The 17,255-nt window shown below is 43.2% G+C and overlaps 1 protein-coding gene across 4 annotated transcripts in view; it reads left to right on the top strand.

Annotated features, from left to right (window-relative positions):
- Nucleotides 1-17,255, top strand: part of MBNL2 (muscleblind like splicing regulator 2) — a 156,491-nt gene that overhangs the window by 85,568 nt on the left and 53,668 nt on the right. For all 4 annotated transcript variants that reach the window (XM_080799299.1, XM_080799300.1, XM_080799298.1 and 1 more), the window contains exon 3: nt 15,344-15,508. In XM_080799299.1, the coding sequence (XP_080655425.1) occupies nt 15,344-15,508 (165 nt within the window). The remainder of the gene's footprint in view (nt 1-15,343; nt 15,509-17,255) is intronic.

Below are 17,255 nucleotides of genomic sequence, written 5' to 3'. Positions count from 1 at the left end.
AATATATGGAGATGTGCTGAGACAGGCCTAGTTTGGTTGTTCCCTTCAATTATTAGTGTGATGTATTAAAATTCAACCATATTTATAAAATGTACTCAATCACTTTAATTGGATTTGCAAGAATGTATGATTTATGAAATGTTACATAGATCCTTCCGGCTAATACTAGACTTAACTATTACTTATTACTCTGGTTTCTTCCCTTTCTTCTATTCATATGTATATGCATTGCAAATCTACATGTCTAGAGTTACTCAAAGATAGGAACAATTTATTTTTCATCCTTGTATTTACTTGGGCCCAGCATCATACCACACATATGATAGAAACCCATAATTTATATTCATAGAGCAAGGCAGTTTGGGAGTCAGGCTAAGTAGGTTCAAATCTTGGATCTTCCCTTTCCTAAGCTGTGTGGCCTTGGGCAAGTTACTTAACCTTTCTGAGCCTTAGTTTCCACATTTGCAAAAGGGAGATAAAAATAAGACCCACTGCAGAGGCTTAGTATGAACACCAAAAAGATCATTCATGGAAAGCACTTAACACCATGCTTGGCATATCATAAGCATTCATTAAACATAATTTTTATGATTCTATGAGCAAGTGAAAGAAACACAGTAATAAAGAGCAGTGGCTCAGGGGTCACACTGCCTGGGATGAACTCTGTCTTCTACCTCTTGCTGCTTGTTTGACTTAGGACAAGATCTTCAGTCTCCCCAGTTTTCAGTTCCCCCAACTAATTATCACAAGGAGGAATCACTGGTGCCTCCCTGACCCACAGGTCTGTCTGAGACAATGCACATGAGACACTTAACACAGTGCCTGGCATACATACAATAATAACCAGACAATAATAATATAATAATAACAATATCTACATTTGATAAATATTACCAAGTATTATTATCATATAAGTACTTATCTTTTTTTTTTAAATTCGATCATTTTGATCTTTCTTTTTTTCTTTTAAAGATTTTATTTATTTATTTGACAGACAGAGATCACAAGTAGGCAGAGAGGCAGGCAGAGAGAGAATGAGAGAGAGGAGGAAGCAGGCTCCCAGCCGAGCAGAGAGCCCGATGTGGGGCTCCATCCCAGGACCCTGGGATCATGACCTGAGCCAAAGGCAGAGTCTTAACCCACTGAGCCACCCAGGTGCCCCAGTACTTATCTTTTTTTAAAAAACGTTAGGTTCTTTAAATAATGGATGGATTCAGTTTATACATTACTTGACCAGCAGTTTCTGGAATATCAGAAGCTTAAGTATCCAACCAGTCACAATGGATGGGGACTATTTGGCGCTCACTAAGAGAAAAGACTTCTTCCATGAACAGGTTATAGCGAGGTCCTAAGAGGAAGAGGGAGAAATGTCAGATCTCAGTTTTTGGCCAGATCTAACAAAAGGGACCCCAATCTCTGAAGACAGTTCTGCCCGCTGGACCGAAGAGATGCTGTCCCTGAGGCCGAGCTCTGTCTCAGAAACTCTACCCTCCTGGGTACATTTTGGAGAAACATTCAGCTGCAAGAAGTCTGAGAAAAATTAGCAGGGCTTCTGTCCCCTGAGGCTGTGTGACAGTGGGGGAAAACCCAGGAAGATGATCCTTGGTGGATGTGGATGAGGAGCAGCTGTCCCTAGTGGACCACGGGACCCAGGCTGGGAGCGGGGTTTTCGGGATGCAGGGGCCAAGCAAAGCTCTGGTCAGGGAAGGAGCCTGAATGGAGGTAGGTTCTCAGACCTTGAACTTGGAGGTGAAGAGAGAAGCCCCGTGGTACCCTTGAATGTAAGACCTGGGACATCCAGCAGGTAAACAGAGTCAAGAGGAAGGCAGAAAGTTGGAGCTTGGGTCAGAACAGCCATGTAGCCGTCAGAACTGGGGATACTGAGTCATCAGCCAGGGCAAAGACCCAGGTTCAGTTCAGGATTTGTCTTAGGAACCCAGGAAAGAATAAACAGGTTAGGGGCTCAGGAGGGTGGGATAACAGGAAACCTGAGCCAAACACAGCCGGCCCCTTCTCTGTACCCTCTTCTCTGCCATGTTCCCTCAGTGCATCAAAGTGCCTGTGAAGGTGGCCTCGCTTCATGAGGGAGACCACAGAAATGCATATCGACCTTTGTCAAAGCAACTTCAAAATGCTGGCCAAATTTACACATTTTCTTTGACTTCCTTCCTCCTTCACTGAATGATTCTCCTCCCCCACCCCATGCAATTTTAATATCAAGGACAATTTTTATCAAGTCTTTCTCTGTAATCAGGATATAAAAATTATCCCAACATTTCTCTTTGAAAATGGATCTTCAGAGACTCAGTAGGCCTTTATGCATTACTAATGAGTTCTTTAGTGAAACATTTTGTCTTTTACTGAAATAAATCTCTCCTATTAAATCTTCCATATGAAAAATCTGATAGCATTTAAGCTGGCTAGTTTCATTTGCAGAAAATCATCGTGCTCGTGAAGGATTTAGAAGCTGTTGCCGTTCGTGTTTGATCAGGCAAGGGATCTTGTTACCTGAGTCGGTGAAAAAAGTTAGAACACACACTCACAGAACCAAGTCTTTATGTTAGGAGACAGCAGGGTCTTTTGCTGGGAAACCCTCCAGTCTCGTGAAGCACATCAGCTAGCCTTGTCCACATCATCCTGCCCCATGCATGTTTCTTCCTGGGTCTGAATTTCTCTTTTTTATAAGGACGCCAGTCTTACTGTCTTAAGGCCCACCCTAATGACCTCATCTGAATCTAATTACCTCAGTAAAGACCCTCTCCCCAAATAAAATCACATTCTAGGTACCTGGGCTTAGCCTTCTGGGTTGACCCAACGCAGCCCTTTGTCCCCTCCCGAATGTCCATTATCACACAAGGCTGCTCATTCTGTTCTAAACACGTCTTTCATAAGATGGGCCAAAAAATCGTTACCCATAGCTCTTCCATTGACCTCTGGGGACAGTGAAGAGGGACATGCTTTTCAGTCACTTGGGACCAGAACTGAGTCCAAGCTGACTCTGACTCGGCCTTAGAAAGTACCTCCAAATCGCTCTGATCTCCATTTTTACCTTCAAATTCGGGTGCCATATTGTGAGAATGTTGTGAAGCTGTCATAAGATACTGTGTTTCCAGAATGCTTTTTAAGGTGTGATACAAATGGTCTGTTGGATTTCTAGTTTCTTATCAAGGGCTCTGCGGACAGCAGCTTGGAAGCCTGGCTCTGCTGTTTCTACCTGTATGACCCTGGGAGGTCATTTACCCCTGTGTGCTTCCCTTTCATTCCATCAAATGAGAACAGTAGCTGTACCGCTGTTAAGATCTTATATCGAAGATTAGAGCACAATCTACAGAGCGCACTCTGAGTCGGCCTAGTACATGATACACACACCGTTACATAAGCCTGAGCTATTTCTGTTGAGGGTGGGACCACATCTTAGTCCCCGGTGCGTAATTCCATCCCAGTTTCTGGCATACAGCAGATGCTCCCCAAATGTTTGTTGAATGAATAAAGGAAGGGAGAGGCGTGTGGCTCTCCTTCGGGAGACCGCAGGATAAGCCCCACACCTCTGCTGTGTAGCTGTTCATCTTCTCCGGCAGCAAGTCGCGCTGCAAAACAGAGCCTAGGCCCACACCTGCCCAGGGGGTGTTTTCTTGAACAAAGTGCAGCTTTCTTCTGCTGCAGTCTGGTGGGCTGGCTGGGCCCGCGCCACCAAGAATGGCAAACAAGCCTGCGAGAAGCGTTCCCTTCTTGTGTGGCTAAAAATGAGCACTCCTGAAAGGACACTCGATCTTTCCATCTTCTTCCAGAACTTCTTCACCAGATCTTCCTCTTCTTCCAGGTGTCTTTCCTCGTCCTCCTCCCCTTGCTGCCCACCCCTTTCTCCATGCACCCCTGCGTTCCTCACCCATCCTTCTCCCACCTCCTCCTAGAAGCCTTCCCAGCTCCAACACCAGCAACCAGGACAGTCTGGCTTTGTCACAGGTATATTTATAATCAGGTGTGATGTGCAAAGTATTTTAAAATAAGTACCTCCTGGGTGCGCAGGGAGCAGTCAGACCTCAGAGCTGGGTCAGGGAGGCCCCCTGCTGTGCGGGATTTAACACGTTGATTCCTGGGGGAGAGAGAGAGAGAGTGTGTGTGTGTGTGTGTGTGTGTGTGTGTGTGTGTGTGTGTGTGTTGAGGTGCGGGGGGTGGGGGGGCGTAGTTTAGGATTCAGGGGAGTGGCCAGAGCGACCAGAGAAGTGGAGAAAACATCTGATACTCCACAAGCTTGGGACAGTAGCTGTTTTCTAACTGGGACAGAAGCACTTTCAGTCTTTTGATAAATGGCCCCGCTGTAGAGGGGGATCTCCCCTAAACACCAGCCATTAAGGCTGCTGGTCTCTCTGTGTCCCAGTTCCAGGAGGACCTCGGTGGGGGTAGGTGATTCACCACTCGGTTTACAGATCAGACTGAAAAAGATGATACAACGACAGAAAATGTCTAATAACATTTTATGTCTTTGGAAAAAATGTCATTTATTTAAAAAGTGGCCAGCTTCTGGGATCACTAACAACCAGTGAGAATAAAAAGGGCAGCCAGCATTTACTGAGCATTTACTTTGTTCCAGCTGCCATGTGAAGGCCTTCCTAAGGCTTCAGGAATTTAACTCCTAAAGAGTGATTGTGGATGAGTCTGGCTTGTTTTAATTTTCCAAATGGTCAGTTCTTCCTCCTTACCCATCCCCCACCAACATACGTCCAGCGGATAAGCTGATGAAGATCTTAGCTAAGTGTGAAATGTCCCTTTCTTTAGAGTCATCCTGGCCCCAAAACGGGTTGGAGCAGTATGTGCACACGACACCCTGAATTCCCCCTCTCATGGCATCGATCACTCTTGTTTTAGCTGACCGCTGACCGTTTAATATCACAGGACTTGGGGGGTGCCTGGGGGTGCAGTCGGTAAAGGATCCGATTCTTGATTTCAGCTCAAGTCATGATCTCAGGGTTGTGAGATCGAGCCCCATGTGGGGCTGCACACTGGGTGTGGAGCCTGCGTAAGATTTTCTCTCTCCCTCTTCCTGTGCCCCTTCCCCTGTTTGCTCACACACACACACACACACACTCTCTCTCTCTCTCTCTCTCTCTCTCTCTCTCTCTCAGGGCTTGGCACATAGAAGGGGCTCAATAAGATTTGTCAAGGAGAAGAAAGGACAATCATTTGATAATATGCACGGAGTACCCTCTGTGTAAGGGTCCCTGTACTGCTGGGCTTTGAGGAGAAATAGAATAAATAGACAAGAAACGTGTGCCCTTCCCCACAGGAAAATTCCAACTGCTGTGATATTAATATTTCATAGAGCTTCTGTTTCACCCATGGCCATGGCAATGCACACGGTTACGAATGTGATGTTAGGAAATCTAGACACTGAAGTCAAACAGCCGCCAAGCAGGTTGTGTGTTATGTTGATATTTTCTCACAATCCGCACTCACCAGTGTACCTCTGTGACAAAAGACAGTCCCCTTCCAGTCAGATAAAATCATTTTCAACTGAAGCATCCGATGCCCAGAAATTAGTTTCCTGAAATCTCTCAAGAATGCCGGGGCAATTTTTGGTGTCACTGATTTCTCTTAATTGGCACATTTTCAGTTAACATCTGAAGTGAAAAGACCAGTAAAAATAGAGTGTGGCTCCTGAATTAAAACTGACTAACAGCTCTTTCCAATGACAAGAAAAAAAAAATGGTCTGAGAAACTGAAACTGCATAGGCAACCAAAATCCATTAAAAAATAAAGATTTAAATGTGCTTTGAAATAGCAAACTACAAACGATGAACCCTCTTTGTCTCTCTTCCTTGTTTATTGGTTTTTATGCTCTGCCTACCTAAAATGGTTATAAAATTAGGTCTTAATTGCACTCCGCATTAGTGCTTGAAGGAATAAGGCCATTGTCAAAATAAAGGAAAGCATCAACAAAACAAAAAAAAGTAACCTACTGAATGGGAGAAGATATTTGCCAATGATATATCCAGTAAGGGTTACAATCCAAAATATATAAAACACCTATACAACTCAATACCAAAAAAATAATAATAATCCAATTTAAGAAGTGGGGTGGGGACCTGAATACATATTTTTTCTGTAGAAGACATCCAGATGGCCAACAGACACATGAAAAAATACTCAACATCAATCATCATCAGAGAAGTGCAAATTAAAACCACAATGAGATTTCACCTCACACCTGTCAGAATGGCTAAAATCAAAAGCACAAGAAACAACAGGTATTGGTTAGGATGTGGAGAAAAGGAACCCTGTGACACTGTTGGTGGGAATGCAAACTGGTGCAGCCACTGGAAAACAGTATGGAGATTCCTTAAAAAACTAAAAATAGAATTACCGTATGATCCGATAATTCTACTACTACTAGGTTTTTACCCAAAGAAAACAAAAACACAAATTCAAAAACATATACGCACCCCTATGTTTGCTGCAGCATTATTTACAGTGGCCAAGATATGGAAACAACCCAAGTATTAACTGATGGATGAATGGATAAAGAAGATGTGTAGACATACAATAGAATATTACCCAACCATAAAAAAGAATGAAATCTTATCATTTGCAACAACATGGCTAGACCTAGAAGATATCATGCCAAGTAATATAATTCAGTCAGAGAAAGAGAGATACCGTACCATTTCATTGACATGTGGAATTCAATAAATGAAAGAAAGAAAGAGAGAGACAAACAAAAAATAAATTCTTAAATGCAGAGAACAAACAGGGCTGTCAGTGAGGTGGTGGAGGGGGGATGATGAAACAGGTGAAGGGGATTAAGAGTACACTTACCAGGATGAGCACGGAGTATGTACAGAAGTGTTGTATCACTATATTATACACCAGAAGCTAATATTAACACTGTATATTCATTACTTTTCAATTTAAAAATCAAAAACTAAAAATTAAAAAAAGAAAAAAAAGAAAGCTACAAGGAAGGGGGCCGCTGCATTGGCATAATGGTGCGTGAGTCCCAAATCTGTTCACAAAGTACTCTTGATGGCCCTAAATTGCCCCCAGCCCTCTATTGATAACAAATGGACCTAAATGTGTTGTCTAGAACCGGGAAAACCCAGAAGCATTTGAAGCACTCTTTTAAGGAAGACAAAAGCATTAGCACTGGCAAAGGGCTCTGGGCGTCACCCCACAGTCCAGGTGCAGCAGCGGAATGACAGGTAATGCCGGTTTGGGTGGTTTTCTAGAAAGAAAAAGCAAACTAAACTATGGTTCCCACTATCACTTGGGCCAGTCATCGGCTCAATGTGCTTCAGACTTCCTTCTCTCTCCCCCACTGGTAGCTGTGCACGTGTTGGTGGTGGGGAAAATTGGAGGGGTTGCATTTGTGATTTTTCCCTGGTTTCCCCATCTGGCCACTTCTCTCATCTTCCTTAGATCTTCCTACGAGTTTCCTCCAACCTGCAAGAGCGGGAGATAAAGAAACACTCCCCAGAAAAGGGAAGATCAGATTGTAAATGTGCCCTTTTTAATCTCTCTTTAATAAGTGCAGTGTTTTATGCTCTTTACCAAAAGAATATTGCATATATAGACTACAAAAGATGAGTTGTAATAGAAATTGAACTAAATTACTAATAAACAGAAAGGGCTTATTTTAAATTCATACATAATATTGATGATCTGGGCAACTGTTCATTTTGATGGAAGTTCTGGTTATCATTTGCTTGTAGTGATTTCCCGAATTCAGCTTCTTCTAATTCCAAAGTCCTTATGTGGTTGTATTTTATTTGCTCTATTATGTAGTTGGAACTAATAATACAAGGAGCTCATGTGGTTCAATTAGTTTATTTAAATTCAAAAGAAGCTTAAAAGCCTAATCTGTCACTTGCCTTGGAGTACAGCTATATCAGCCGCATAGTTAATGTTATAAATTAGGCCCTGATGTGAATAACCATTTTATTCCACTACACTTTTACTTGCCCATATCCTTCCGGAAATGTGCTGCAGAAGGAAGAGAAGGTTCAGGCCCAGTGTTAAACTCAGCCTTTTGCCACCTGACTTACGCCCATAAAAATGATAGACCAATATAAATCTGCTCCCCTGGTCAAATCAAGGGCATTCTTCCCCGCCCAACCCCCCTGAAAAAAACTTGAGAGTTTCTGAAACTCACCCGGCCAGTTCAGTTCCTTAGAAATGTCTGCTGGACAACTTTGTGTGTCACGAGGGCCAAAAGAGTGGTCTATTTGATTGACTTTCTCACTTTCAAGCTGCGTACACTGTAGGTACTTAATAAATCCTCCTAGACTTAATCAATTTTGACTTAATTCGCCACTTCTGCTGGTGTGCCCCATGCCTTGTCTGTCACGTCGACTTCTCAACTATTCTCAGAACATTACAGAGCTGTTGCCAGCTAAGTCCCTGGTAGTCACTCTTTATTGTAACTGTTGATATGTGTAGCTTTCCCCTTTTACTAGATTAGGAACATTCGAGAGGAAAAAAGATGCAGAATCGACAACCTAGAGCAAATGATGTTTCCCGAGCAACTTCTGCTGCTGTCCCTCTAGCTGTCAAAGCCAGCAGAAGGAGCCAAGGTAGGGGAATATGAATGTACCCATTTGACGGATGAGAAAATTGATACACAGATCATTATAATGATTTGTAAAAGTTCACGTAACCGTTTGGGGATGAAGCCACAACCAGAGTTCCAGAATTTTCCCACTGGAATGCTTATTTGCTTTAAATTCTAGATGAGTCATACCATGCCAATCAGCCCTGGCAGGTTTGAGCAGGAAAAATATAAGAGAACCCGATTGGAGGCTCTTCTGAAGAGAGAAATGGCCAGCATTGGCAGAGATTATGAGAACAAGAGGAACAGAGGGTTAAAGAGCTTCGTAGCTTCTGGAAGCCCACGGATGGAGAAACTGAATAAGGATTAGAGGGGCGATTTTTAATACCATTTCTTTTTCTCTACTGTGCAGCAAAGGTGTTAACAGTAAGGGTGTTGATGAGGACGAGGATGGTAAGAGGAATAATATCAAAACCTTACGGAGGGCTCACTAGGTCCCAGAAACTGTCAAATGCTCCACGTGCATGAACTCCTCATCTTGACCACAAGTCTAGAGGTAGGAACTCTTGTCCCCGTGTTGGAGCTGTGAGCCCCAGGGCAAGAACAGCAGAGCTGGATCCGGAGCCAGAGCAGTCCAGGGAAAGTCTGTTCCCTTTACCACGGGTGCAAACCGCATCTCCAAGAGAGGTTCCAAGACAGACCAGGTCTCAGGAATGGGACTCCAGGACGAGAATCTGTCATCACATCAGGAGTTCGTTAAGTTGGTCTCACGTGTGTGCAACACAGGGGAATCTGAGAACCTCTTCCATGGCCAGCTTTGGGGTTCAGGGCAGACTCCCAGACTCGAAAGGTCCCTGCAGGCCACTCTCAGAGCACAGACATCGGTCATCAGTCACCACAGTCGGCCCTTGCCCGTCCAGAGCCTGGCCTGCTCACTCCTTAACACCATCATGTACTGAAAACAAGGAGTGTCCAAAACCCAACTGCAGGAGACAGAATTCAGTAGGTCAGACAATGACCCTGAACCTCAACTGGAATTTTTCTCCCCCAGAAGGATCTTTTTAGAATCCGTTGATGAATGACTCAGCCCACACCAAGACCCAATTCAAATTACCCCCAAGCGATACATACAGCTGGGGCCTCTGAACTCTTTGAATTGTACATCCTCTAAAATCCATAGCTTTTCCCATGGAAAATGAGTGGGATATATGCTGTCAGCTCTTCCTGTGGGCAAAAGCTCCTATTGTGAATTCCTTTAACATTCTCCTAATTAATCTGTTTTCTTTTCGGCTTCCATGTTTTAATTGACTTTTTCAATTAGAAGCATACTAGAAAAAGATTCTAAAAATTACTTGTTTTAAAATAAGCATTTAGAAAATCTCATTTTCTAATTATGTATTTCCCCCCCCTCACACCGGCCTGATTCTGAAATCTTTTCTTAGCCACGGCTGCATTTATTCGATCCCACACCGTGGAACGTAATGGCCGTGTAATTCTGATGGCTCCGATCTGTTGTCCTGCCAAGTACAGACTCCAGCTTAGCATCTTTCCGCGTCCCGGTGAGAATCGACATGGGTCCTCCGCACTCAAATCTTCCATGGTCGCTTACTTTAATAAACTTAATTCGGCTTGACATTTTTTACTTCCAACCAATCCTCCCTAATCTACATATTCCCGGAATAGAGATTATTTTTGAAGGTAGAATAAACTGCACCCATTCTGTGTAGACGCTGACGGAATTCTGCCTTTGCTTTTAAATACGTGATCCCCAAACATGATAATAATAGTGGAGAGAGTAGTAAATCAAAGTAGTACAAAATCGAATAATCAGGGTGCAGTTTTGCAGGTAGCCAGCATAAAACAATGGTCAGCTCCTGCTTAAAAACTCTGTGCGGGCCAAGTTCAAACCCCTTACCCTGTGCTCCATCCAGCGGGCTCCTGTTCGCTGTCTTCTTACCCCCGCTCTGGCGCGCACCCCCTTCCGTACTCCTTCCTCGGGAATCTTCATGGACATTCCCGGCTGGTACACCCAGCACATTCTCCTCGCACATTCTCTTCCTCTCGTTTTTATTTTGTGTTCTTTCCACACACACACACACACACACACACACACGGGCACCACTCACTCCCTTGCCACGTTCCTTCTTATCTTTTGGGTCCCAGTTTAAATGCCACTTCTTGGGTGTCCTTCCCTGACCCACCAGTCTCGGTTTCGACTATCTCCCACCCCCCTCTCAGCATTCTCCTCGGAACACATATCGCAATTTATACAGTTATCGGTGTCATCATTTGGTTAAATGGTGCCATGCCTGGCACACACATGGTAAGATCTCAGGAAATATTTATTGAGTGAGTGAATGAATGAGCTCCTACCCTGGGCGTACACCAAAGATGACAGTGAGTGTGATCCAGACCACCTGTGGTCTCCATACTACTGGGGATGAGCAAAGCCTCAGAGAAGGCCTGATGGGAGTTTGGTCCCCACATTGACCCCTTGGATGGGCATGTCTGCCTGCCTTCGCCTGGGCTCCTGTGTTTCATTTCTAGAAGGAATGGGTGCCCTGGCCTCACCTCATCCCCATCCCACAGAAACCGTGCAGTCCTCTTCTCTAGAGGCGGGACTCTACTTCTCTCATTTCCCCAGATGCAGTGTTTAACCAAGAGCTAAAAGGTAGGGAGAGTTGAAATGAAACAAAAAACAGTCCCAGAGGCCACAGGAAGACTTTTCCAAGACATTTTTATCATTATTTCTTGGACTGAAATCGGGAGACACTAGTTTTGACACTGCTGTTGTGTTCTACAACGATACACAGAGACGCTCTACACTTGTGCACGCTGCCCTCCCCCTCTCGGTTATGACAACTTGCTGTGATCATCAGCAGTTTCTGTGCGATGGTGCATATCCTGGCAGATCTTAGGCCTTCACGAAAACTTCCTTACAAATTGTTTACTGTGTCAAAGAGCTCGTTATATTTTGACAGTTGCTTTTCCTTTAGGATTTTAGAATCCTGGAGGATCCTTTACTGAAACTCTGCCTAGATTTCCCCAGTACTTGAATTAGTATGCCTCAGACATCCATGGTGCAACACACTTCGCCATATTAATACTACACTGAACTATGGTGTGGGGCTGTTTATTTATTTTTTATTAATTTTTTAAATTTTTTAAAATTTATTTGAGACAGAGTGAGAGAGCAAGAGCCCACTTTGGGGGGAGGGGCAGAGGCAGAGGAACAAGCAGACTCCACTCTGAGCAGGAAGCCTGACACGGGGCTCGATCCCAGGACCCTGAGATCATGCCCTGAGCCACCCAGGTGCCCCAGAGCTGTTTCTTTAAATATGGGTACTTACAGAAATACCCCAGAGAACTGAAAATATTTTTAAATGTAAGATACTTGAATAAGTGTAATTAAGTAGCTCCTGTCAAGTTTTGAAATACAACTCTGTTCTACGGAAGAACCAAAAAGTCACAAAATACAAATAAATCTGTGATCTGCACCTCCTGCAAATGAAATATCATACGCAAATATTTTCTCCTTCTTTGGTAATATATATATTTTTTAACTTATTTATTTGACAGAGAGAGAGAGATCACAAGTAGGGCAGAGAGGCAGGCAGAGAGAGAGGGGGAAGCAGGCTCCCTGCTGAGCAGAGAGCCCCATGCAGGGCTCGATCCCAGGACCCTGAGATCATGACCTGAGGCAAAGGTAGAGACTTAACCCACTGAGCCACCCAGGCATCCCCCTTCTCTGATAATGTTAACAACATTTACTCAGTGTTTACTATGTACCAGGCATATGTACCTCTAAACTTTGTGCATATATTAATTCACTGAATCCTACAACAGCCCTTAGGGAAAACACAATTCATGGTTTTTAATTATACAAATAAAATAAAACTGACGCACAAGAAATTTAAGTGGTTTGCTCAAATTTACACAGGTAGGAAAGAGCAGAATCAAGTTATGTGCCCAGGAGTCTGCCTTCAGAGCCTGTGAGCTTAATCATTTCTCTAATCCCCTATAGAAGGACAGACCCTGGCAAATAATCTTTTTCCATTCCTCAAATTCTCATATTTTACTACATTTTAAATTGTGTTATACAACTTATTATTATATAACATATATTCACACATATTATTTTATCAAGGATCGTGCCAGATTTTTTTCTTTTCTGGATTTTAACTATTATTAATAAATAGCTTGGTGTAGTGATGAAATTGAGTCAGGTAGACATGAATTTAGAATCTAGCTCTACCACTTACCAATTATATGACCTCAGAAAAGTTCCTTAATATTTCTGAGTACATTTGCTATTTTGTAAGATAGGTACCGTTATGGCTATTTTGTAAGGGGAAAATGAGATAACCATGTATAGATTGTTTTGCACGTGGCTGATCAATAACATGCCTTACTCCAAGTGTGTAAGTAAGGACACTAGGAAATTGCATTAATTCTCATGAAAAAGAAGGTTCCATCAATAAATTACTAATTCCGTGTTGTAAATCATGTTCTCTTGGCTGAAAATAGTTTATCCTGTTCCTTAAGTATCCCAGTTGTATCAAAAGATAATAGCATTTACAAGAAAACCGTTATTTTTTCTAGCCTAATTGAAATTTTTACATGTAGCTACAAAGGCTTACATTAGAAGACTAGTAAATCAGAGGGACACTTATATGGATAAACAAAATTGAAGAGCCAAACTGGTAGAAGTGTGGACGTTTCACAGATTCCATCCCCCTGGTATGGAACTCTCCTTTCCCGAATTCTCTCATTAGGGCCGGCTGTATGTTTGTGCACACAGGCCTTATACGGGTATCTTACATACCTGAGCCTTTCTGGGGGTCAGCCTCCAGGTGAAGTGCTTGTGCCTAAAGAGAGTGTGGAGTGAGGTTGTCAGAAGGCTGGGGTGCATAGCTTCTGTATGAGAAATGGCATTCCGTTTAATTCTTTCCCACCCCTGCTCGTGGTCCAGAGCTACATCTTGTAGCCCACAAACCACTTCCCATCATGGATGATAAGAGCGTATTTGGGTACTTGGCCTATACACAGCCAATCCAGAGACTGGTCACACACCTGTGTTGTAGGAGCTGACTGCACACGCATGCTTCTCGGAGACTTGATTTTAGCAACCTCGGCAACTGCCAAAGGAGGACATCATGAAACAAAGAGCAAAGGAAAGTTGGGATAAAAACTACCCTGCCCCAAACTGCAGAGACAAGTAGATGGAGAGAGAAAGAGAGAGATTCCTAGGCCTCTTGGATTTAGATTATTTTTCATCATGGTTCCAGTTTACCTATGTCTTTATAACAGACCTTCTAACCGTTGACTTGGGATGGCTGTTTCACATGCAGGAAGCTGCAGGACACGGTCAAAATACGAGCTTGAGACTAAGGAGACATACTGACCCATAACCATCGTTACAGAATTTTATTAACAGAAATGTGACCAGTTCCTTCTCAACTCTCCAGTACCTGCTTGTGTCCTGCCTGCAGAGGGTGACGCGACCGCTAATACTAACAGTAGACCCTTAGGACAGCATTGGTTGATGAGCCCAGACCACGAAGACCCGGCCTGCCACTGACATCTGCCCTTCCCCATGGCGGTGGGGGAAGGTTCACACTGGAGAGGGAGGCTACGCTGCCAAAAGTGCAGCTGAAATGAGCGGGAAACCGAGTGAGAACTCCAGATGTTTAGAATTAGGATGACTGTAAACAAATTTGCTTCCCCAGATCCCCCAAGCTTGCCGCTTAAAATTATTTTTATATCTGGTAAACAAACCCATATTCTCTGTTCTTGGTTGCAAACAGACTAATTCTTTAGGGAATGATAATACACGGGTTAGCACAGTCTGCTCTTCGTTCTCCAGAAATTGCATAATTCACACATCAACATGATTCTCTCAATCGGTAATTTTGAAAACTTGGGAATTCAGTATGAACATTACGTTTGCAATTACTCTCCGAGACTGGCTTTATGCACACCTGTCACCTAATTAATTGTTTTCGTCGGGCCGACTTTAACATCAAAATATTACTTTAGCCATAAACGCTCTTCACTGTGTCCTATTGTGACATTAAATTTGATACAACTGTCATGGGAGTGGGGGCATGGACGTGGGGTAACAGCTTTTGTGTATCAAACTAATTAGTTGCAGGTAATTATCTGAGTTTAATGCCTGGAATGTTCACTAATGTATCTATTACTAAGAAATATCCACTCCTGTCCTATAGACCATTGCCTCTCCTTCAGTGATTTGAACAAGGGTTATCTTTAGCCAATCTGGAACACGCATTTCAAGAAGTTCTTATGACTGTCCCCACTGCACAAATTCGGCACGTAACCATTCATCCTTGGTCAGGACTCCAGCATGCACAAACCACCATCGAGCAAGTTCAGAGAGTCCTTTTGATAAATTCCCATAAAAATGCTCCTCTGGCTGCCCTCCACCCGCCTAGGAGAAGGGTCTGCCTTTATTCCTAGCACTCAGATTTCTTTAGAGTTTCTTGTCAGAGTTGGAATCCATTAGAAAGAACCACAAAAAAAATCACAGAAAGCTTGTCTGCTGAACAGGTTTGAGCAAGATCGATAATCACCTATTGCCTAATTCACGCCTTCTATGTTGCAAGTCCCTTGTACGTTCCGACCCGAGGGCGCATGCGCACGCACGCACGTACACACGTACGCACGCAGGCACGCACGCACGGCATCCTTGCCTTTGTGTACGTGGAGGAATGGGTAAATGGTTGGCCATAGATGAAAGCTACTCCCAACAGTCATAAAACCAAAACATTCGTTTTACAGGGCCGTTGTTCGAGAGAGAACTGCAAGTATCTTCATCCTCCAACACATTTAAAAACTCAACTAGAAATTAATGGGAGGAACAATCTGATCCAGCAAAAAACGGCTGCCGCGATGCTTGCCCAGCAGATGCAATTTATGTTTCCAGGAACCCCACTTCATCCAGTGGTGAGTACCTCGCATCTAATGAAGGGCTTGGTGATTAAAGTGTTGGTACAGGCAGTGCCACATTGACCTAAAATGGCCTCCCTCTACTTTGTCTCTGGCTACAATTAAAGCAAATAGCTTTGAAGCTAAATGGATGCTGAAAATAGGGTGTTTAAAATTATTTAAATGGAAAAAATGTGTGTGGACGCAGTAGGCAAAGACAGTTTCTAAGCGGTGTCTGGGAAATCTGTGTCCCTCCAACCCTTGCCCACCTGTAAACTCCGCATTTGAACCACCTTAGAATGGAAAGAGTTCTCTACATTCGTGTGTTGAGTACGAAGCGATGATCTATGTAAAGAGGAGGCGTCGATGCCTGTTAGATTGTTAGCAACCTAGTGGACTGTTTGGTTCCCTGGCATCGTTTTATAGGGTGAGCAAAGTGAGAAACCAGAGTAGTTAAATGATTTACCCAAGGTCATGCAGCTAATAGGCAGGGGGGCTGGCATTGGAAGTCAAGACATCTTGAGGGGCGGTCCCCTGGGGACCCCAAGGCATTCCCAGAGAAGGCTGCCTTAGCCACCCACGCTGCAGTCTCTCTGAGGCTGGCCAAGGGTGTGGCAGCTGTGCCCAGGGCCACAAGATTAAATGCTCAAGAGAGTTCAGTCTTTGAATATGTATTGTGTCATATTTTCTCCTTGATTTCAGTGTTTGAAAGTACTTCCTTAAGGGTCTGGAAATTGTTTTAGGAACAAGGCCCTGGGGAGAAGGAGTGCATTTGGCTTGAGGGAATTTCATTTACATTGGTGAATTGTCAAAAACAAGCTCATTTAAAAAAAAAAAAACCGAAACCAGTAAAGTGAGGGAAATTTGCTTTTATAAAGAAGTACATACACAAAAGACTATTGTTTAAAAATTAGTCTTTATTGTGTGAAAAGTCTATGTTATTGAAAGCTGCTAAATTAAAAAGGATAGCTACGCCTGAGATGTACTTTGTTGAGTGTCTGCATGATGAGATGGAACGGGTGGGAATGGTGGGAAGAGGGAGAGAATCTGGGCAGATGGTTCGCAGTTCTGCTTGTCTCCACATTTCTGCTCAAAAATGGTGGCACGAAGTAACCAGGACCCATCTCTGCCCAGAGTAAAAAGGAAAAAAAAAAAAAGTGCCAGGTGCAGGGGGCTCCAACATAAATGAGATGGTCTTTTGGGCATAGACAGAGCCATGAGACAGGCAAAGTAAGATTCAGGCAAAGGGAATTATGGTTTTGAATGAGGCAGGAAATGCCGCTTGGAGGAGGTCCCAAATAAGTATATCCCAAAGGATGAGTAGAAGGGAGCTTAGATCTAAGGATAGCATAGACAGAGTTTTGAATACATTTAACACCAAATATAGGCATTTAAGTGGATCTATTTAAAACCACACACATGTATAATTTATGGTTCTCTATTGATGTACGCATGTAAATTATTTTATTAAATTACCTAAAGCAAAAGTAATTTAGTTATTCGTATTAAATAATGTCTGTAGGAATAAATTTAGAACCAACAAGGTCAACATGGTAACACTGCATTATGTGTCTGTCTCACTCATTGTAATCATTCACTTCTTATTTATTTAGAATTCATAAAGATTGACCCTGGTACTTAATAATGGCAGCGTTGATAAGAAAAGTCCACTCCCATTGTTAACTATTTGTTGAACTTCTTTTTGGAAGTTATGTTTATGTTTTGTCTCAAATATTAATTAGGAGTTGATAACCATGATTCATCT

This window comes from Martes martes (genome assembly GCF_963455335.1).
Source record: "Martes martes genome assembly, chromosome: 3".
Classification (NCBI taxonomy): Eukaryota; Metazoa; Chordata; class Mammalia; order Carnivora; family Mustelidae; genus Martes; species Martes martes.
The sequence above is the reverse complement of the archived record's forward strand: the minus strand, read 5'-3'. Positions and strand labels throughout refer to the sequence as shown.